Here is a 24,090-nt window from a genome sequence, read left to right as displayed (position 1 = left end):
CGTGTAGATTGATGCGCAATGCTCTGTTCAAGAGACACTTCTAGGCTCGGATTTTTACAGTGGTGGTGGTGACAGGATTCAGGGGTCACAAGGTTTACATTACAAATGTAGACTTTGTTTTTTGCATACAAAAAAAAAACCCTACAAACTACAAAAGTTTTCTTTGAGGACTATTTTGCTGCACAACACCCGGGATGAAAACATGTATGAAACACTGTAATAAGATCTCTCTCTCTCTCTCTCTCTCTCTCTCTCTCCCTCTCTCTCTCTCTCTCTCTCTCTCTATCTCTCTCTCTCTCTCTCTCTCCCTCTCTCTCTCTCTCTATCTCGCTCTCTCTATCTCCCTCTCTCTCTCTCTCTCTCTCTCTCTCTATCTCTCTCTCTCTCTCTCTCCCTCTCTCTCTCTCTCTCTCTCTCCTCTCTCTCTCTCTCTCTCTCTCTCTCTCTCTCTCTCTCTCTCTGTGTGTGAATATGAGCAGCTCTGGGGGAGCAGGGATGTAATGTGGTTCGGTTGGCTGAACACGGTCTCTCCACAAGCTCTTCCCATCGTGTCTAAACGCACAGTTCTCACTACAGCGTTTTCTTACGCAGGTCTCAGATTCAAGCGCCTCCTCGTCTCCTGGTCACAGGCACACAGCCGTTTGTTCACGTTTTTTAACACCTAGACATGTCCAAACTTCTTCAGCGCAGCCCCGCACCCAAACACCAGCCAGTTTCTCACTCACAGGGACTTACACACAACTACGTCATGCGTCTGATCACGTGACGCGCACCAGCAAGAGACGAGGGCTGAATGTTTGTTGGTCGTGAGGACCTGGAGTGGGCTCTTCAGCGCGCGCGCGGATGTGTGTGTGTTTTTCGGGACTGAGTGTGCGTCCAGGGGAGCAGCACTGACCCTCATGTCCGCCCGGGTGCAGCATACTAGCAGTGACGGGGCGGAAAGAGGAGCTGGAAGTGCTCTCTGAGAGAGAGAGAGAGAGAGAGCGAGAGAGCTCATCTCCAGCTCCCGGGAGGCTCCTCCGCCCTCTCTCTCTATCTCTCTCTCCCTTTCTCTCTCAGTCTGTCTCTCTCTCTCTCTTTCTCCTCACGGCTCGAGTCGAGTCTAAACACGTGTAATTAACACACCCCAGCTGAGCTCAAATCTTGCATTTAAAAAAAGAGAGAAAAGGATATAGACAAAAGAAGCCCCCATCGTTTGTGTCGACCCTCTCCAGCGTGACGGTGCGGCGCGTGCACGCGCGCGGATTCGATCCCGGGCGGTAAAGTTTGTTCGGCGCGGCTCGAGCATGAGCGAGCTGGAGGAAGACTTCGCCAAGCTGCTGCTGCTGAAGGAGGAGAGGATACGGGACCTGGAGCGGCGCCTGGCGGAGCGCGAGGACGAGCTGCACGAGCTCAAGCGCAAGCTGCACAAGTGCCAGTCGGTGCTGCCCTGCGCGCCCGTGCTGGGCCCGCGGACGAGGCGCGCGCAGGGCATCTCCGCCGAGCCCTCAACGCCCCGGGACGTGGCTAGACAAACGTTCCGCAAACACGGCAAAACAGACAGGTGAGGAGCCGTTCGGTTCGCTGCAGGGGGTCACTGCCATAGAGTTGAAGTTTATTATCAGCAGGGGTCAGTTTGTAGTCGGCGGGGTAGGTTTATCATTACTGGAGGTCAGTTTGCCCTCAGTGGTATTCGGTTTAGCATAACCTGGGTCAGTTTAACGTCACCTCGGGTCAGTGTATCATTATTGGAGGTCAGTTTAGTATCATTCGAGGTCAGTTAGCACCCCATAAGTGGGGTACGGTTATTATCACTGGAGGTCAGTTAATTATCACAGGAGATCAGCTTATTATCACAGGAGATCAGCTTATTATCACTGGAGGTCAGCTTATTATCAGTGGTGGTCATTATTTCTTCACTGGGGGTCAGTTTATCATTAGTGGGGGTCAGTCTACCATCAGTGGGGGTCAGTTTAGCATTATTTGGTGTCACTGTATCATCACTGGAGGTCAGTTTATCACCACTGGGGTCGGTTTATTATACAAGGGGTACTTTTGTCACTGCTGGTCAGTTTAGCATCACTGGAGGTGAATTTATCGTCACTGGAGGTCAGCTTATTATCAGTGGTGGTCATTATTTCTTCACTGGGGGTCAGTTTATCATTAGTGGGGGTTTTAGTTTTCAAAAATTAGGGGTCAGTTACTGTTCGTGGTGTATGACTGTACGCCAGTTCAGCTTAGTTGGCTGGATTCAGGTATTATGGGTCATCAGGCAGGTCGTGCGCAGTTGGACGCTATGTCGCACACTGTCCTTCTAACTGAAGAAAAATCTGTAGGTGGGTTCATTCAATTAGACAGAGTTTAGTGGGAAATTGAATAAAGGCATGGCTTCATCATTCAGGGCCACTGATGTGTCCCTCCAATTATCATGTGAGACATTACCTTATATGACCTGCGAACACACGACCCCACGTGACCTGATGACCCTTAACACCTGAAGTGGTGGTCTCGTTTGGTCTCTTTCTGTGAGCGAAAACACTGTAAAGCTCGATTACTGTTGACAGCTCGTGCTCTGTGCTGAAGGGATGGACGGAGATGCTGCTGCAAGAGGAGGAGAGAGAGAGAGAGAGAGAGAGAGAGAGAGAGAGAGAGAGAGAGAAAGAGAGAGAGAGAGAGAGAGAGAGAGAGAGAGAGAGAGAAAGAGAGAGAGAGAGAGAGAGAGAGAGAGAAAGAGAGAGAGAGAGAGAGAGAGAGAGAGAGAGAGAGAGAAAGAGAGAGAGAGAGAGAAGAGAGAGAGAGAGAGAGAGAGAGAAGAGAGAGAGAGAGAAGAGAGAGAAAGAGAGAGAGAGAGAGAGAGAGAGAGAGAAAGAGAGAGAGAGAGAGAGAAAGAGAGAGAGAGAGAGAGAGAGAGAAAGAGAGAGAGGAGAGAGAGAGAGAGAGAGAAAGAGAGAGAGAGAGAGAGAGAAAGAGAGAGAGAGAGAGAGAGAGAGAGAGAGAGAGAGAGAGAGAGTTTGGGATTGATCCGCTCCTCAGCGCGCTCCCAGCGGGCGGCCAGCACAGGAAGCTCCGTACATTATCGCTTTTAGGGTTAGAGCCTGTCTGAGGATATTTAATATGCCATTAGAAAGTGCTGCGGTGGACCATATGCCGCCCCCCACCCCTGATTCGCCTGAGCACGCGGGACGGTCTTTGCTTGTGCGATCGAAGTTTCTGTGATCAACCATTTAATGAACAAACGGAGAATCGTGGGCATTACGAGGTCACTGGCTGTTGTTGAGCTGGCATGGCTGTTGTGGAGGGAAGTGCTTAACTGCGACGTGGTTTGCATAAGTGGTACACGGTTATTGTATCAGTAGTTGTAACCAGGCTAATGCCTCACACAGCTGCCTCGTTCAACACGAAGTGCTCTTATTGTTGAGAGCAGTTTTCCTCAGACAAGCGCTGCTTATGAAACTACACACTTCATTTCTGAAGCAAGTAGTAGTGGTGTTCTAGACCCAGTCCCACTTCAGAGGCCTAGCAGCGTAAACTAATTATTTATGAAGCTTAGTAAACTGAAGTGTTTGTAGATTGAGCTGTACAGCGCTCGCAACCACAGCTCACACACACAGCTCACTCCCTGACTAACTGTGCATAATGGTGGTTTGACGCTCAGAGATCCCCTGCAGCGCTTTGAGTGCGAGCCACGATTACACCCTAGAGTCTAGACTAATAAAGCCTAACAGGTGCCACCAGAGGGCAGCAACCTCACACACTACTGCTTCTGATCACTCCCAGCTCATGCTAGATGGTCGTGGTTTTGCATGTGTAACCCCTTTCATTTACTTGTGATAGGTTTAGCGATGTAAAGCAAAGGCCTGGGTCTTGGACTAACAATCTAAGGGTTATTTGTGTGGCAATTTGAAAAGGACATGATCTTGTTGTTTTTACACGGTGCCAATTATGTGTACAGACAGGTGTTGGTAAAGCTACTAGGCCTGTTGTACACCTGATTGAATTAATCATGAATACAAATGACATATATAATAATGGTACACCAAAAATAATACACTTCGGGAAAAAAGGCTCCTAATAGCCCAATGGAAAGCCAGATGTAAAACTGATATGCAGTCCTGTCTAATAATATGTGGACAGTTTTTTTGTGATGCAATCGAAGTGTAGACTTTCAGTTTTTCAGTCCTTCATGGAACAAACGAACATACTTATAAATATGAGAAAATATTAAGTAGGTTAATTGTCATGTGTGGATGCCAACACTTTGCAGTCAGGGACTGCCTGGAATCTATCACCCATCCACATCACCAATGCTGAGTTTCCTCCCATAAGTTGCTTTTCCAGGCCTCTGCTTCAGCTGACCTCACTTGCTGCTTGTTTGTGGGTCTTTCTGCTTCAGTTTCGTCGTCAGTAAGTAAAGAGTGTGTTTAGTTGGGTTTAGGTTAGGTGACTACTATTAAACGATGTTTAATTTATATTTAAAGATGCTCTTGGGTTGCTTTCATGGTATAATTTGGGACATCATCCATCCATATTGTCTAATCCTATTAGTTGTGCAGAATCTGAATAAATATTTGTAGAAAGTGTAAGTCTTACACATAACACCTCACATTACTATTTCTGTCAACAGTTTTATTATCATTAAACACCAGTGGTCCAGTTCCATTTGCAACCAATTATTACTATGCCATTACAGTACCTCCACCATGTTTGACAGATGATGTGATGTGCTTTTGATGTGATTAGAAGTTTCTGTCCAGCTGGTGGTACTGCAGTGATTTGTAGAAGAGAACGCTTTGTTGGTTGCAAGGTATAGGAGGACTGAAATTTTCTGAGTTTTGAGGTTTGAATGAATATAATTAATTTTGTTTTTCTAAAGCTTTGCATTGTTTCATTCAGTATATTTACATGACATAAATAAAACAATTTGAACTGTTTGTTACTATATGAAGTCATAGGTTGAGCTGAAATTCTATTGGTTATTAATTCCAGTGTTTGGCAAGCTGTAATACAACATTTGTGATTTCCCTGCTCTAACCACATTAAACTTATTTGGGCACAGTCTTCCCAAAAGCATAATCTTAACTGTAGAGAGAGTGTTCAGTGTGAAGCTTGCTCCACCATTTAAGAATCATCTTGTGCTACGATGCTTTGGGAAACCCAGAGCAGGTAATTATCAGTCAATCATGAGATGAATCATGTGTGATGAAGAAGGGATGCCACATAAATACGCAGTGTGGGAATGGGTTTAAGGAAAGAGAAAAATTATACGACAGGTCAGAAGCAGTGTGCCAGCCATGCTGCAAACCTTGCTTTTGATTCATTCAAAGCTTCTCACCTCATCTTTCTGAACTAAGGACCATACAGAATGGCTGACCACTTAAACACACTCAGAGGAGAACATTAAGTGCTTAACTGTTCCACATGACCATGTAGATGAAGCAACCGTCTCATAGTTGCTTAGCAACAAGGAAAAGGGGGAAAAAATAGATTTAAAAAATCTCCACCATCGTTCATCCACAGCGAGAACTCAGACAACCAAAGTGCCATCCAACAAAGGCCCTGCTAATGGAGATGTTGATGTTTTGTCCACTTGTCAGTGATTCAGGGGTCAGAGACAAAATGCCGGCTGTTATGGGCCTGTGGCACCAGAGAACAGCAGCTCTCATCGTGTTACAGCGGATCCCCTTACCATCGATCATAGAGGAAGAGCCATGCAGGAAGAGTTTATAGAGGTGAAATTTAAAGCCTGTCTCAGCGAGAGGTCCTCTCAAGGGCAGAGAGCGGCAGAGAGAGAGAGAGAAAGAGAGACTAAGAGAAGAGAAGAGAGACGAGAGCAGACAAGAGAACTAATCTAAATACGCTTTTGAGGATTTGGCCTAAGCGATTCCATATGAGACCAGTAACATCCAGCTATTTTTAAGTCTTTTTCTTTTCTTCAGTCCTGATCCCTTCCCCTGAATAAGGCTATCAGAGACAGGTATGGAAACCAGGCCTGAGAAACTTTGGGTGCTCGGCTTTGGTGTTCTCATGCACCATGGGAACTTCTCTCACAGCTTTCAACATGAAGCCTCAGATAAGAGTAGTTGTTTTTCAAACACATGCCAGCTTTTACCGCTCACAGTTCTCTCTCAAAGTGCTGTGCGTTAACCCGTTCATGAAGAACAAAATCCATGGTTTAGATAAAAGTTACCATGGACCACCACCACTCAGAGAAGAAACAGCCATAAATACACAGCAGAAGCATAAACACACACAACAGTTATAGAACAGGTTTCTGAGACATGGATGAAATGTAATCCAAACTGCAAGGGTGTTTCATCATAAAAAAATCTGTTTTAGTCAAGGCTTGAGTTTAATCTGGGTCTGGGAAACCAGCCAATATCGCAGAGAACTGCAGATGTTGTTTTACACAGAAAAAGTGAGTTTTTTTATTATTATTTATTTACATTTTCTTAAATGAAATGTCAAGTCAAAGAGATTACTTTAAAACCATTTCACTAGGCCCTTCTCCTCTACCTCTGACAGCTCAAAAATCTATTAATATATAACATCATATGGAAGCCTGTATGAACTGAAGCCATTCTTGAATTCGGCAGTTTTTGTAGAATTTTGTTGAGTTATAGTCCCACATTTCCCAGTCTTTCGTGTGTCCCCCTGTTCCCCTGTGATGCATTTCAGGGCATTTCAGTTCAGTGTGTCACATAACTTTGAAACCTTAACACATTAAGAAATATGATGAACAAGACTGGGACTAGGAACCTCTACAACAGTTTAGGTTTAAAGAGCAATGCTGTTGACGGAGACCTAAGCACGACTCGTCTACCACCAGAGGGCGCCTTTACGCTTTGTCAGAGTATTGCTTGAGACACCACGTCCATTTCTCTCACTATCCCACTATCCCAAAACACTCAGTAAAAAAAACAAAACAAAAAAAAACAATTACGCTCATTTTAATCAAATGTTTTCAACGTTTTTAATTATATTTCCATCATTAAAACATTGTAACACTCGTGTAGGTTAGATTTTTCAAAGATGAAGATACGTATGAGACAACCTGTTGATCACTCTGTCTTCTTCCCACTTACCGTGCAAATTGCTACACACACACACACACACACACACACACACACTGTATAAATGTGAATCTTGACAACCTACGGAGAGGAAAAAGGTCTGCTACGTCTGCACATGATTATCTAGATAATTATAATTAGCTCACTTAATTTAATGTAATTATTCCGGTTCAAACACGCATTAGTGTGTGTGTGTGTGTGTGTTTGCGCGTATGTACGTATGTGTGTGTGTGTGTGTGTGTGGAGGGAGGGAGAAAGCCTGAAGCTGGTGTTTCCTTCAGCGCGTCTCGGCTGGTGGGAATCCTGCGCTCTCTGACGCACGCGAGAAGGAGCGGGAATCTCTACATTCTCCTGCACGCGGAGTCCGCGCGGAGCGGCTGTCACGTCACTAGCAACGGCAGCTTCAACACAACGGCTCCGGCGCTTCGCCCTCCGGAGAAGAAACCCCGGAGTGCTGCGTCGTTTTCTCCGTTGTGGGGATTTCCAGTCCGAAGGAGCGAGGCTTGGTAAAGTATCGTTCTCTGTGGGGGAAAGTTTGAGAAGTGTCGTGTCGTGGCGAGAGCGTGAGAGCCATGGGCACTTTGCGGGACCTGCAGTACGCCCTGCAGGAGAAGATCGAGGAGCTGAGGCAGAGAGACGCGCTCATCGACGAGCTGGAGCTCGAACTGGACCAGAAGGACGAGCTCATTCAGAAACTGCAGAACGAGCTGGACAAGTATCGCTCGGTGATCCGCCCGGCCACCCAGCAGGTCCAAAAGCACAGCGAGCTGCAGGAGCAGCAGCGCACCAAGAGGCAGGCTATCTCCGCTGAACCCACCGCCTTCGACATCCAGGAGCTCAGCCACGTAACTCTGCCCTTCAACCCCAAGAGCGCACAGTAGGTTTACAGCACCCCGTTTTCTGTGTAAGAAATGGGCAATCCGTCGTTCACTTTGTTCACTTTGTGGTGTCTGTGTGGAGTTTCACTGCCAAACACTGAAATGACACACTGTGGAGGGAGTGGAGTGTATCGCACAGGTCTCTCACTGTCACACACTCTTCTTCAGTACATTAGCGAGAGGACCACTGTAGGAAATCATCAGTGAACTGAGGAATCTCATTACCACAGTCAAACGATGCCATTAATATCTGAACCAAGCTCTGTGAGGATGAACCTTTGAGCTCTGTCCCTATAATGGCATTTTGCACTGAGCCAAAACACAGCTCTGTTTAAGCAACAGTGCATCAACAGTGAAGCCTTCATCCTAATGCAGGCTTAGTCTTAAACCAGTGGCCAAAAAAGGCTAGACTTTAAGCAGTTGAATTCTTACAGGTGCGTTTGGGGGGTGGCAGCATGGTGGTATATGTAGAAGTTCATTTAGCTTTTTTATGGTGCAGTACTTTACATTTATCATTCTTCTCATACACTCTTATAAGAAGAGAATAACCACTGTTGGTCCCATACAGAGCCATGTAGGTATATTAGAGCTGTGTGAAGAACCTTTCAATTGGTATCAGGTCATATCACTAGACCTTCGCCCTCACACGTCTATTACAAACATGGTTTGTTGTGAGCTACTATATGGATTTGATTGACCATCAGTAGATCAGATGACTGGCTCTAGATTTCGAGTTCAGTAATGCAGCCTGTGTATTCCTAGTTGCCAGAGGCCTCGGATAAAGCAAGCCTGCTTTGTTTAACTGACACATCATTTGCTTTTCAAAGCAGCGGCATGGAAATCGAGGCTGCATCATTTCAGTGACGTATGCAGGCTACCAGGTTCTCCTGTATGTCATGCAAATTGGTTATTATCTCATATAAAGCTGTTGCTTAGACTGTTATAAGTGAAAGGTGTGCAGTAGTGCCTCAGTAATGTGGGTGGGAGATCTGTGGGTTCACTCACCTGTTGACCAGCATTCTCATGCACAGTGGTCTCTGCAGTTTAGTTTAAAACCTTTCGGAAGTCTTTTGTATATTTGCATGGCACTGATATGTTTTTTATGTCAACAGCAGAAGTCCTGTAAAATAATGGAATACCCTTTCCTCGTCTTCTTTCACCCACTTGCAAGTTACACCCATGCATTATTCCAAATATTGACTTTTAAGGTCATTTCAAAGAGAGACAAATAAAGAATAGTTTTAGTAGCAGATTACACTGGTGCTGCCAGATGGGGCCTATGATAGAAATGATAAGGGTGTTTCAGGGCTTTCATTAAAAAAAACAAAAAAACATGAGTTGATCTTAGGTAACCTGTATGTGTGTGGTCTTTGTTATTTGCTGCAAAACGATACATTTGTCTTTGTTGTATACCTGTCTGTGCTCTGCTGAGATGCAGCTGAGAGAAGATTTAATCTAGCCTGCTTTTGCCCTGTTTTGGTTTGGGGAGGTATGTGTCCAGTCTGCTTTGCTTACAGAAGATTGATCTAGCAGGCATGAAGAAGGATTTAGAATTTCCTCCAGCCACAGTCCAGTCTTCATGTTAACCAACAAATTCTCTTTTGTCTTTTAGATCGTCTCTTTACTTACAGTAAATATACCAATTTATGTTAATATGAATTACACTTTTTTTTAATACAATCGTTCTGTAGTGAAGGCAGTTGAGTCAAAAGCCGATGACCTGAGTAACTAAACACTTTTGCAACTGTCTTTACTCTTTACTTTTAAATGTACTCTAGAATGGAACATTGCAATGGTTGAATAATGAGAGCTTGGTACATGAAAGTGACATACTGTAAAACTCAAACCCTGTTGTCTCTTTATTGAAAAGAAAATTCACCAAAAACGGATTCCGACAATTCCAAAACTCATAACTCATGAAATTACAGACTCAGACCGCTAGTGAAAGGCCTTGTAGTCAAAAAGCAAAGGCCACTTTGGTAAAATGTGTTGTTTTTGTTACTTGTAGTCAGTTTTCTGAGACAGTGTTTCCACAGGATGTGCATCAGTAACACTTGAGAGCCCCCCCCCCCCCCCCCCAAACTGGACTAGATATCAGAAAACGAATTGCTATAGAAACCACGTGGCCTTGTGCCCGCAGCTTTCCTTGATCAAGCAAGGTGCGAGAAAGTGAAAGTCGGAGAAAGGAGTTGGTATTCGCACTAGGCTGAAAACTAACCCTAGCCGACAGTCTTTCTCTTGAACTAGTGAACCAGGATTGCAGCCTACCGAAAGCATGTGGAGTGATCGCAGATGCTTTGTATGCCCCTGACAAATATCTAGCAGGTTTAATATCTGGATCTGTCGGTGACTCTAAATTGAGAGTGGAGAAGTTAGTGCAGTGCAGTGACTAGCTACAGCCAATGAGAGCGTAAGACACGGAATGAGGAAAAAGACAAGGGTGGACTTATACACCATACAGCACTCATTTCTCTTTCATGTGCTTTTCTCTGTCTGCATGGTTTCACTGCAGATCAGTACACAAACATCTTTGCTTGAAGGTTTTTGAGGGCAGACAGAATCGGGGTTCCACCTGGTGAAAGATCTTGTAATTTGTGACCCCATGTCTCTGGGCAGTCGTATAGTGTGCAAACCACAACCAGTAAAATATTCCATATTTCAAGGCAAATTGTGTAGTGTGAAGAGTACAATGATCTGACAACTCTCATGTACATGTGTGTACATGGCATAAAGCAGGTTTACAGTTTAGTTCGGTGTTTCAAGTCACGATTTGGTTTAAAGGACTTTTGCAAAGACTAGCCACTAAATAAATTGGATACTGTCACTTTGAGCAAAATGCAAGTTCTAGGAAGCTCCATGAATATGTTTAGTGCACATGTTCTGGTGGGCTAAAACACTGCAGACTTTAGTGTTGCTCCTTATTTAACACTGCCGATTCAACTCAGTAGCTAATTAGACACAGGTGGAACGTGCTAAACTCTGCAGTGCTGTGGCCTGGTAGGAACACAGCTGTATTTTGGTGCGTTTCCGATTTATAACTATGGAAAATGTGGAAATAAGCATTTGTGTCTGTGTGGGTGTGCTTAGGGAGACAGATAAACAAATACATAAATACATAAATAAATAAATGCTTCCAGTGAACCGCTTGTTACTATGTTATTTGTGCAGTTCTCATACCCTGATGACTGTTTTGTTGTTCTTAGAGAAATGTTGCAAGAAAATGAACAACCTTAGGTTGTAAGGCTACATTCTCTTTCCTATATGCTGAGGTATGTTTCGATCTGGACCTTCTAATCTATGGCTGTGGAAGTTCCACTTATTTCATGAAAATCACTATAAATTCAGCCTATGGTTGTGTCCGCATATGAAGCCTTGCTCTAGGCATTACTTTCCATTAAGCATCCTGTAGAAGGAGAGAGGCTCGAATTCAAGACGTTTCACAGACACTGATCAGCACCTACATCTAAAAGCAAACATTTGCTTGCTGATGGATTTAGAATGAGACCAGCATGACTGTGGTGGGCATGTATTTGTAGCATAGGGGAATCAATAAAAATCATCTGTACAGCAAAGTCCAAAAGTGTTAGCAATTATGGTCTTCATTTTCTTACCCAAACTAACCAAGCATTTGTTCTACACTCAAATTTATTTTCGCAAGCCTAAAATGTAGCTTTTTAACATAGATATTGTTGTCTGGAAGGGAACGCCTGTTTATCACAGCCAAAGGGGGGAAATAATGAGGTACTTTCAATCTGTGATTTGTTCATATAAAATACAAATTGAGAGCGTACTTTCCACTTTCGACACACACACACACACACACACACACACACACACACTACAAAGTGGGTTCTATAGTGCTGGAAAAGGTTGTTAGACTCATGATGTTTGTGGAACCCTGTTTCACATATATAACACATATCTACATTGGGGTTTCCACCAATGTGAAGACCAGGCGAAGAACTAAATGGGCAAATGTATTGGGACACATACCCATTACACCTACAGGAGCTTTTCTGACATCCCATTCTAAATCTATCGGCACTAATATCCTGATTCTGATTCTGATCATTTGAGCTCCTACACAATGTATTTAACTTGCACACTACTAGAAAACTGATTTAATAATTTTGATATTTCTGTTGCTAGTACATCTTTCTGCTTCCTAAACATCTTAAAAATCTAGTTTTAATCCTTTCTTTTCTTTTTTCTTTTTCTTAGTCACAGTTTTGCCCCGTCACATTTCTTTCGTTTTTTTGTCCTTTTAAGGGAAGTAGCCTGTGTTTGGTCCTGTAGACCTGTTGGATATGAATCTCTTCTTACTAAAGGGAAGGAGTAAAAACCACAAGTCAAACAGAGAGAGAAGTGTAGAGCATGCTAAGGAGGGCAGACCACTGGAAGCTCCAGGGCTCATTTGTTGTAAATGAGGCCCGAACTGTGCTCCTCCTCTGGGTATAAATCTGCCAGCCTCCCTGACTGTGAACAGCCAACTCCCAAAGCTATAACACTAACACTGCAACTTCAAAGCTTCTTAACTAAGAGTTACAATATATATACTGTACAGTTTTCTTTCTTGTAAAACTTGCAGTATTCCTTATTAAATGTAGCCACCTCATGGTACCCTAAACCTACAAGCTCACTAGCATATCTCGGTCTTAAAGTAAAAAAAAAAAGTAAAAGGTTATCCATACATATTTAGTGGCAGGAAATGATAAACAGTATTTGCTAAAGGCATCTTGACTCCAGTAAAACAGAAGTATTATACATCAGTACATTTACATTGACTGTCAAAGCTGGAGAGATCAGAGTAGGACTTGGCAGCTTTACAATATTTACTGATGCCAGTATGCCAGTGTGGTTTTCTGAATATTGCGTTAACCATTTAGGAATTACAGCTCTATTAAGTAGACAAAAGGGCTGGAAGTGATTCCAAGAGGTAAATTTCAGCCGGTAAAAAATCGGACAGATTTAAATACAGAGGAGTTATTTCAAGGTGCAAACCACTGCTAACACTCAAGAAGAAGGGTTCATGTGTACCACACCAACAAGCAGCAACTGAAGGTGGCTGCAGGAAAGGTCTGGCAAAGCATCTCAAGAGAGGAAAAGCAGCATCTGTTGATGTGCATGGGTTTCAGACATTAGCAGTCATTTCCATCCAAAAAGTTTAAATACTCCATATAGTTAAAAATGTATATTTAAATATATTCATATTTTGTCTATTTACTTTTGATCTGGTAAAAAAGGAAAATAAAATGTATCGTGCTGTTTTAGCTTGACATAATATAGTATCCAGCAGCTGTTGTGTACATTGTGTTTATATTTCATGACCAATATAAATGGTCCAAAATGACATGCAGTAAAATATTTTACATAATTATATTTACATATTATATTTCACATTTCCATAGAAAGTGAAGTTGCTATTTTGGAGATACAAGGTTTTTGTGTGACAGCAACGATATACAGTCTTAATGCAAAAGTTTGGTTAGCCTTGGCCAAATGGCACATTTAGAAGTAATAAATATAGAGTATAAAGCTAATAAAACCTAAAATACAACATTATCAGCAAATACTAATTAGAGCTGGGCAATATGACGATATTTTAGTGTATTGTGATAAATTTAATTGTGATAACAGTATGCTTTTCTAAGCATATTGAGGTGCTGTTAGTGCTTAATAAACACTGATCAGCTGCAGGTTTAATTACAAACAGTGTGATTAGACTGGTTTAATCTGTCGCTACTGATGGTTTTAGCCTGTAATTATATGTATTGCGATAAATATTGTGCATCGCAAACAAAGTCTTTAAATATCGTGATATAGTATTTTTACCATATCGCTCAGCCCTAATACTAATACACAGTTACTCTATTTTCATAAAATAAAATTAAAAACAACCATCAGTGTGGCCTGAGCAAAGGTTTGGAAACTCTACGCATCGCAAAGGTTCAGGTTAGCAAATTTGGCATGAAACATGTCAACAGTTGTAGTTAGAAACTGTTAGCTAACCTAATTTATAAGCTTTATAAAGTCTTTGACTTTTTAAACCTTGTATTAACACTCAACAACCATAGGGTCCTGTAAGCAACTGTCTAAAGATCTGAAAATGAACATAATCCACACAAAAACAAGGGAATGCTTTTAGCTTGTCGTTTCTACAGTGCATAATGTTAAAAGGAAATGACCTGGAGGGTCAGCTCGCGTGCTGGCATGAAAGGCAAATTAAAACACCCATCTGTCTCTGACTATCAGGTACCTGCAGGAAAGTCACGTCAAGATGATGCAACGGTCCACTGCACAGCATTATTTGCATGAACATAATCTTCATAGAAGACTCATAAGAAAGGTACATTTGTAAAAATAAAGGAACAGCATTTCATGATGTGTCAACTTTGAAGCATGGGGGTGGATCTATAATTTATTGGAGTTTGTCACAATACCAGCAAATTCTAGAAAACAATTGTCGGTTAATAGAGTGAACTTGGGCCCGATCCAAAATATACCTAAAATGCAACATAAAGTGACACAAACTGAAGGGTTTAGAATAGTGTATGAAGTCCGCTGAACTAAATAGCATAAAAAAACTCAAATATTTGCACTCTGAGGGACTCATGCAAGACAGGAATCGACACACATGACATCAGCAATTGGACAGTTTTTATTTTTCTAGTCTATGTTGAAGACAACATGGATAACATGAGGTAGAATGTGTTTGTTAGGGAATAAGCAGTGTTGGGTTTGTGCAACACATTGCATCTTACCTTTTTAAGCCAAACAAAAAAAACTACTTTAACTACTAAACCATATTATACATTTCAGCTCTGTAACACTTACACTTTCTTGTGTGCAGCAGGATTGAACTTTTTTATGATTCACAGGTAAAGGCCAGTTTTAACTCAGTGTCCTTTTTGTGGCAATGCTTCCATAGCCAAAAGAGTTTATCCTGCTTGTGTGGGAGTAACTGCCTCTACTGTCCAGGGATGGCTTTCTACTAGATTTTGGAGCATTGTTGTGAGGATTTGATCGCATTGGATGGACCACCATCTTTCCAGATAACACAGTTCCACTGCTCCACAGCTCAATGCTGAGAGCTTTATACCCCTCTAGCCGATGCCACTCATTATGTATGGTGCCAAAAGGTTCATGTTTATCTGTGCAATTTTAAGTAGCTTAAAGTTGCATTCATTTGAATGGGTGTCCACAAACATTTAGACATGTAGTGTATTTAGATAACAGCATATGGGTGATAAGTTCTGCATGATTGCAACTAAACTGACTGTACATGTGTCGGTGCTGAGTGGAAAAAGCCACCAAGAGGAAAAATGCAAAGACCTTCAAAAGTCTCTGCTTTTCCTCATGGTGAAGCATGCCAGTGGAATGTAAACAGTATGTGGTGAATGGGAGAGTTTGTGTGTATTTTAGCTGCTAAATCTGATGCCTGGCTGATGTCCGACCTCGTTTAAGCGAGTCAAAAATGAGATGATGTCACAGTGACAAGAACATCTGAATCATTGGACAGTGGCAATGGAAGTCAGTCAGGGGTTGTTATTTAATAACGTAAAGATAAGGCAAATCTATAAAAAGTATTTTTTTCTTATTATACTCTTATTGATACTCAAAATTATATTCTGCATTAGGAATTCTGTTGATCTGAAATATTGCACACAGGCATATCATTTCTATCATTTCTGTGTGTGGCCTTTGTTATGTTATGAGCAGGAATTTAGAATATCTACAGTAGAGGTGTAACATTCACAAACTTCACAGTTCGATTCACACCATGGTTTGACATTATGCAGTGTTTTCTCAAGGATTTCGTTCAGCAGCATTTGTTTGTTTACCAAAAAAAAGTCACATGTGATCTACCATGGCTTTCTGTGGTCTCAGTATGGCTTTAATTTAATGTAGTACTGTCAAAATGCAGCGTGGCGAGTTGTAGCACGCTGAGGAATCGTACAATGCTGAAAGTCTGCCTGCATGTATCGACACTTAGTGTCTGCACTGATGTGCGTGCCTCCATTATAAACAATGGTTTCTAATTTTTGGATGCAGGACGATGCCTACGGTGTCAGCGGGTTTTACATTTTGTTGTGAATGTTCTTTTCAACTGTAAAACCTAACCTCTAAATCTAACTTAACGTTAGCCAGCGTGATCTACCTTTTTCTTTCTCACTCCTCTTCCTGTCTTTCTTATTCCTCTCTCCATCATGTCAGGTGCATAGAAACAGGAAGACTGGGTTATGCAGTCCCCACTGAGGTAGTTGAAAAAAAAAATACTGTGTAAATCCACTACAGTTCTCACAATGCCATGCAAATCCAACCATGCCTTGCTAATGACATCTTACATTTTCTGGGTGAAACTCTTATGAAATCTGGCTCCACATTGGGTCCATCAATCTTTGTTCAGTACATGGGTGATTCATGCATAGTTAAGAGCATGCCTGCCTTCTCTGTGTGTCTGTGTACACTGAACTGTGACATCCATATTGTAAATGTTTGCTACAAATGCACATACACAGATATCTGTGTTTTGACTATTCCACATTATAAAAGTTTAAAAGGGCAAAATAATAATGGCTAGACGATTGGGTCAGAGCATCTCCAAAACATCAGGCAGATCTTGTGGGGGGATTTCTGGGATGCAGTGGTCAGTACCTATCAAAAAAGGTCCAAGAAAAGACACCTAAGACTCATCAATGCGATCTAGGGAGGTCTCACCTCACAAATTACAGGACTTCAAGGATCTGCCGCTAACATCTTAGGGCCATATCCACATCTGTTAGGGGACGACTCAATATTAGACACTAATGGTACATGTGTTATGGCTAATCGCTGTGTATCTTTATATATTACCTGAGATGCGTTTTTGTATCTGTATAACCATCAATCATTCCCACCAGTCTGCATGGTTGAGTATGCTGTGTGAAAGCCATTTGGAAGGGTGTTATTTTAGAGGGCAGCTGTTCTGTTCTACTGTGAGGTGATATGCAATTCAAAGTAAAACTACATCTCTGACGATTACATATTTAAGGAAGGAGAAGGCTGTTGCCGTTTCCTGAAGTGAAAGGTTACATTGCATATTCATTCTGAGATTGTTGTTTTTTACATGTCCTGTAGGCTTGTGTGGATGACTGTACTGTGAGAAAATATGTGTGTGTATGTGTGCGAATCTTCTGACTTGAATGTGATTGAATTTTCAGCACCCATTTTCTCAATATCTTGAGGTAGTCCAATATGGCTCTGGATTCTGAATAGCTAATGATTTTTCTCATTTCACATTTCATTTGTTTTCTGTGCAAGTGCCTCCTGGACTTGGCTTGGACTCTGCTGGCTTGTGCCAAGGGCACGATATGACCAGAGATGAGTTGAGTGACAAACTTGATTTGTGATGCTTGACTGAATCACTTTAAGTTGCAGTGCCTCATTTTAATATCTTTCCACACAGGTCCAAGGACTTGATCAAAGAGGCCATATTAGACAATGACTTCATGAAAAACCTGGAGCTGTCTCAGATCCAAGAGATTGTGGACTGCATGTACCCAGTGGAGTACAGCAAGGACAGCTGCATCATTAAGGAGGGAGATGTGGGCTCTCTTGTCTACGTTATGGAAGGTGAGTGACAGGAACAAAAAAAAAAAAACATGGTAAAAAATGGGGATATCCCGAACTGATCCAGTGATTTGGGATCGGGGTCTGCTCCAGGCATTTTTAATGGATTGTGTATCAGCTTTTTTGGGTTCCGATCCACTTCTGATCCCTAGGTTTGCTAGTGTCATCTGGCATCCTCTAGGTGCCATTAATAGGCATGATCCATGACTTTTAATGTTTTCAAAAACTACCCTAGACAGTTCATTTTGGTGAGCAAAAAAAAAGAGCTTTATTGTAGCTGACGCAATTAAAATTGTTATGTGCCGCAGCCTAACCAGCTTACAGCCAAAACATAAGCTGTAGTTGGCAACAGCATATTCTAACTCTCCATTCCATACCATAGTGCTGCAGTTACATTGTGTACATTTCAACAGCAGAACAGGACTGCTGCATTATATAAGGTAGAACTGAAATTTCGGGGAAGAGCAAAATATTAGCTTAAAGTTAGTGCAGAGCCTTGCTGCAAACATTACACAGCAACAACAACCAGCACACAGAGCGGCAGTTAAAAGAGTTTGTTAGTTAATCTGCCAGATGAGGCTGATGTAAACCAAACTTTCTCTTTTCTGCCGTTTTTGTCCATGCCGCCAAAACCACCCAGTTCAGTTCAGTTGAGATATTTTGTTCTATTATTTCCATTATATCCATACACCTGGTTAGTAGTTAAACTATTGTGGAAATTCTCTATTCTACCAATCAGATCAAGAAGTTCAGTCAGACTGGATTGTAAGACATTAAAGACTATAACATTTTAAACACTAATTTAAAAAGTTCAAGCAAATAAATAAGGTAAACTAGTTTAGAAATTAGTCTGATTATAGAAACTATTTCTAAAAATAGTGATTTTACTGGTGTTACTATTTACTATTGGGCATTAGCACTTCCTACCCAAATTGTGGAGCTATAGTTTTTATAGAGACACAAAGATTGGATGAGATTGGTATCGGCCAATAGTCAGCAATAACAGACTCTGATCGGATCGGGAAATCCCTAGTTAAATGTGAGTTGTATTTCTGTAAACAAAACAAAAAAACAATACAAACAATCTAATTATATATTAGGTGTTTGGTTCTCTGTATAAATGTGAGCAGGGAACAGTATTCCACTGATTGCTTGAGATGCAATGTGAATTATAACATCAGTGGGGTTTAGATTCAATATTGTGAGATGTCAAACACCCGTAACCATGCTCAAAGAGATCTGTATGGGCCCCAGGCCATCGATCCTCATTGGTATGATGACGACAGCAATATGACTTATTAATGGACCCAATCAGAGAGTGTTAGTTCTAGCGAAGGTTGGCTCTGCAGATTAGAGAAATTGGAAATTGGCCCAAACAGATTTCTTGTAGATCAATACTGTTCCATCTTTCCCAGCTCTCATTATATAATCTTTATAGCTATACTTGAGTAGGTTCTCCGAAGTCTGTGACTGTAGGTTACGTTTGGGCTCTTCTAAGAGAAGGCGGGTTAATTTATCATGGAGAGCAGATAAAGGAAGCGCAAGTTGTTAGTCTTAAGGGTAAGTGGATTCTTTGTTCCCCTTCTTTGTGGTCTAGCGGGAAGGTAAAGACACTTGGTTGGATTTAAAGGATTTACTTGGATGTGCTTCAGGGTTTTGCACCACCAGTTTGGTAGTTGGACATTTTTTCTAATTTTGAAGAACTTTGAAATAAGCCAATTAAAAAGAGGGAGTGTGAGAGAGAGAGGGAGAGAGAGAGAAGGACATCTTGTCGCTTGTAGACAGAAAGTGACAGACATGCAGAGTAAATGCCTCTTACTTCCATTGAAAGACAGATAAATTAATTTGAAGTCTAGAAAGTAAATATACATTGAAAATAAATGAAAGTTTTATTTAATTGAACTAAAAGCTGCAGCAGAAAACACGTGGAGGAGGCTGCACACTGTATGCCTAACCAGGCAGTAGAAGAGAAGTGGTCAAGTAGGCCTATAAGAGACTGAAAGGCAGAAAAAGAGAGTCTCTAGGGATCATCACTGAGAAAGAAAAGGGTTTCTTCTCTGGTCTGAATAATCAAGCGCAACCAGTGCGTGACACTATGAATTCTTTGAATGGCTAAGGAATTCCCAAGCTCCTGATTTAGTGTATGTACTTGTGTGCGCGTTTGTTCGTGTAAGAACGACCTTGGCATAAGAGCTACCTTTCATTTGTATTAAAATATGCTGATTGAAAGCCCCTATTCTCTGTGCAGCTCAACACTTTAATAGGTCAATTTGGCATAGGTAATTCTGCTTTTACAAGCTGTTTACTGAAGAGCACACCTTGATCACATAATTTGCCTAAAAGAAGCACTGTTTCTTTATTTTCTATTCATTTATTTGCTTCATTCGTTGCTGAAAAGCACAAAAGCCCAGTGTTAGTCTAAAAGCTGTATCAAGTCAGATTCATGGCCAAACTAGCTGTTAGCTAGTTCCACTGAGTATCTTTGACTAAATCAGATGCAGCACATACAGAGTTGTACACCACAGAAGGAAGGACATGACGAGAGTCGCACACGAGGAGATATTTCAACCCGGCTAATTGGCATGGCCTCACCATAGGAGAGCCCAGGCAGGAAATGCTGGCCTATTAATGTGCTTGAAATGTCATATTAATCTGTGCTAATGCTGCCACTCTAATTAGGTCCAATCTGAATAAATAAAGGCTGCGCTAATGACTTCAAATAATGCCAGTTACTGTATGAGATGGTGGCCTGTGAATCAGATGTAGGGTTTCAGTGGATCTTGTTAGCTATTAAACCTGCTGCCATCCACATCTGCCTAGTTACTGTGGCAGAGAGCGAGGCAGAGGCAGACTACAGACTGAGAGATGAGAGAGTATTCCCCCTTAGAGTGCAGTTGTGAAATGCAGGCTGTACCACACATGCTGAACATTTGCATAGAGGTTCCAAACTGTTCTTTTCAGCAGACATTAGCATGGCTACACACTCTGCATTTGGGGAGTTTGACTCATTGTGCATCTTGGAATATGAACACTAAATCTGATGTGAGTATGTACTCTAAGTGCTATAGTGATTAGAGTTTCTGTTCATTACTAGTGCATTCTTACAATATCTTTCCTCTCTGTTAGTCATTGATGAGTGGTTGTGTCATAATAGGAGTTGGAGCACTAGTTGAACTGGCTTTTAACAGTGCTCCTTAACCACCACAGCAGCTTAAGCATGGCCGGGTTTTACTATTGATTTCTTGGCTAATCAATGAACCGATTAAAAAAGACTCAGTTCAGATGAAATAACTGTGTTTTCTTTATTTGAAGGGTAAATAATAATCATGTTATTTTTTTAAATGGTCTATAAACAGTAGGGTCATTTTGTTAACCACTTACTGATTGCAGGTTTCCTGAGCAGCTGTTGCACTCATAAGAAAGGAAACACTTTTTATTACTTACAAGGGCTGTGTGGTAAAAATATTATATCACAATATTTCCTGATACACAATATTTATCACAATATTTTGACGTAATAATAGATAAAATGCATCAGTATTGGCAGATTCTTCAAAACTGCGATTCAAATACTGTCCCATACTGACTAAAGTAATTCATATTCAGAATCTGCTGCACTTCATCTAATTGAACAGCGCTAAATACACTCTCGCTAATGAAATGTAAAAGTACTGAAAAAGTAATTAGAAAGGCATACTGTGTATCACGATAACAGAATTAATCAAAATAAAAAAAAAGGTTACTAGTATTGGTAATTTAACAGGAATGAGTGATGTGTGAACACAAGCCAGTGTTGAAATCCCAGTAATGTCAAATTGGCACGAAAGTAAAATGCTGATTCATATTTCTTTATAACCTGACGTTTTGGGCCAATTCTTACTCTTATTAGCCATACTGCGTGAGCTGAAGGAACACATGAAATACACTAGCACATTTTCAAGCACTTTCTATGAGCTGAAGTTGTAGCATAAAAACCTTTTGTGCTGTTTAATGGGTTAAACTGTCAAGTGAGGAAAAGTAGTTGTTACTTTGAATTACATGAAGGAAAATAAAGACTCACATCAAAAGTAATAAGATAAATGATAAATTGACTGATTGCAGATTGTCTTTTTGGAGTCAGAATTGGCCTATTCTGAGCCAAGAATGCTTGTGTGTTTGTGTGTGTGATTACCATGAAATACAGTGATGTGTAGCTTACAGCTGGCCGAGTGTGGATGGCTATTATATGACATTTGTTTTCAGAGTCAGGTTTTTAGTTGTTCATGAGAGAAAAACAATGCAGCAGTGTCATTTTGCACATTATTCATTAATGGAGAAGCTGTTGGTTGTTCACACTGAGAACATCACACCAAGAATTGCAGGGCAAGTATGGACGTGTGCATCCCAATAACTACTGTTTAAGGGCTGCGTGTGTAGATGACAAATCTTAAACATTACCTCTAAAAGGAACATGAAGGTTTTAAAAATGACTGCTGAGTACAGCGGCTATTGGTATTCTTGTACCTTCTTTATGTTCCGAAAGAACAGCCTACTCAGAGAGAGGAATTATCACGTTCTTGCTGATCATTCAGATACAACCTGTATCTGACTGAAGAAACACATTTTTCTGAAGCAGCACTTCAGTGTTATGGGAGGGATATAACAAGTACTCTAGAGCAAGATGTTTTGTTCCCTGACTCCAAGGGTCATAACTTCCTGTGTATGACTGAAAGAGGGGGCGGAGGTCATGCTACTTATACATTATGACTTCCTGCTCTGGTGGACTGCAGGGTTGCTTGCTGTCTAGTATGCAGGATTATTAGGAGAGGACAAAATGGAGAAAAAGTTGGATTCTTTCCAGCTGGTATATACTTCTCTTAGAAGCTGCATGCAAACATGTGTTTATGAATGATACTTATGTTACAAGTTAAGGTGTGAACAAGCTTTGAATGGTTGAGATACAGCTGTTATATTATAATGAATTAGCTTGGAATGCCAGTGAATGCCTGTAGTCAGACATCAATACATAACTCCTTGTGGCAAAGATAACTCTAAAACAGTGTGGCCTCTTTGTTCTGGATATATATTGACACAAAAATGGATATCACTCTGTTGTCATGGACTGTATATTCAAATTGGACTTTTGATAGCACTGAAGCAGCGAACAACTGACATAAAAGATCATTGTTTTGCACATTGCTTTTTGTCAGGCAAGGTAATAATGTTTAAATGGAACAATAGTCACTTTTATGGCCTCTTTTTTAGTTTTGATATTTCATGATATTTGCATATATAGCCATATGGAAAAATTAGGACACCCCATGACATTTGATCTCTTTATTTGAACAACATTTTATTACTACTTAAAATACCTAAAATCAGAATCGCTTGCACCACCATCAGCTGCAGATGATTAGACCATCATTAGAGAGGACATTGGAGGAGACTGTCATATTTAAACCATAGACATTTAGTGTGGTTTGCTCCTGATTCTTGAGTGTTATCACCATGACAAGATCCAAATAGTTCTCTTAGGCCTTTAGAAAGAAGGCAGTAGATGCATATGAGTTTTAAATGATCAGAACGAACAGAAATCAGACGTTTCACTGTCCACAAGATAAATTACAAGTGGGAAAACATTTAAAACAATTGCCAACATGGCCAGATCAAGCTGTCCTTGCAAGTTCAGCCCAAGAGCAAATCACAAGATGCATAAAGAAGTCTCCAGCAACCCTCAAATGTCACCACTACTACAGGTAGCTCTTGCCACAGTTGATGTCAAAGTAAATTCATCTTCAATTGGAAAGAGACTGCATTTAAAGACCTACTTTAGCCCAAAAAGGAAATAAGGAAATGCCATCTATTGGGGCACAGGGTATCCCTATTTTTATGCGGTAAAAACATTTCTTCAATTATACTTGTTTGATTACATTACCTCAATCTCTCAGTGCTGTTAAATGTAGATCAAATGTCCAGATGTTAAATATGTAAATATGTGCTATTTTTTATATTACTATACCGGGCAAACGTTCAGCAGATTTTCTCTGCTATTCACTGTCAGATGTTGCTGCGTAATATATCATACTGATGAGAACAACTGGTATAGCCATAATTGTTATATTTCATTGCAATGATGAAGTTTGTTCTCACTATATGGATGGAAGGGTAATATTTGTTAGGGCACTACTGTGAGCTAATGGAATTCCTTGATGAAACAACAAATGACGAGTAGTTTAACCTTATTCATATATGTGCCTAGGTTAGCAAATTTTGTTTGTGCGCACTCACATTTGTATGTCTGTTAAAGGTGTTAACAAAGGATTTTCACAGTAAGTCGATTTAAAGTCAGTTTTAGGAGGAGAAGCTCAGTGTTCCAGAACAGATGGAGACTTTGTCAGGTCAAAGCCAAATGATTTTCTCCTCAGGATTATGGCCTCATTCTCTCAGACTTTTAATGACTCTTTCAAATGGTCAATCAGAAGAACAGAATCATCAATATGCTTTTTCCTCCCTCTTCGACTTTCCATTACTTGCTTTCTGGCTGTTCTGTTCTTTTTCCATCCGAAGTCAGAGGT

General features: G+C 41.1%; 1 protein-coding gene across 3 annotated transcripts in view; it reads left to right on the top strand.

Moving 5' to 3' along the window:
• The first annotated feature begins 968 nt into the window (after positions 1–968).
• Positions 969–24,090, top strand: part of prkg1a (protein kinase cGMP-dependent 1a) — a 63,053-nt gene continuing 39,931 nt past the window's right edge. The window contains exons 1-2 of one of the 3 annotated variants that reach the window (XM_072677973.1): positions 969–1,543; positions 17,373–17,539. In XM_072677973.1, coding sequence (XP_072534074.1) covers positions 1,287–1,543; positions 17,373–17,539 — 424 coding nt within the window. In that variant the 5' untranslated portion in view covers positions 969–1,286. Of the gene's footprint in view, positions 1,544–7,342; positions 7,927–17,276; positions 17,292–17,372; positions 17,540–24,090 lie in introns of those variants that run through there. The other 2 variants (XM_072677972.1, XM_072677974.1) reach the window with 2 other exon arrangements.

The sequence above is a fragment of the Salminus brasiliensis genome, chromosome 4 (assembly GCF_030463535.1).
Source record: "Salminus brasiliensis chromosome 4, fSalBra1.hap2, whole genome shotgun sequence".
In the NCBI taxonomy this organism is placed as follows: Eukaryota; Metazoa; Chordata; class Actinopteri; order Characiformes; family Bryconidae; genus Salminus; species Salminus brasiliensis.
This window is presented reverse-complemented; position numbering and strand designations above follow the sequence as displayed.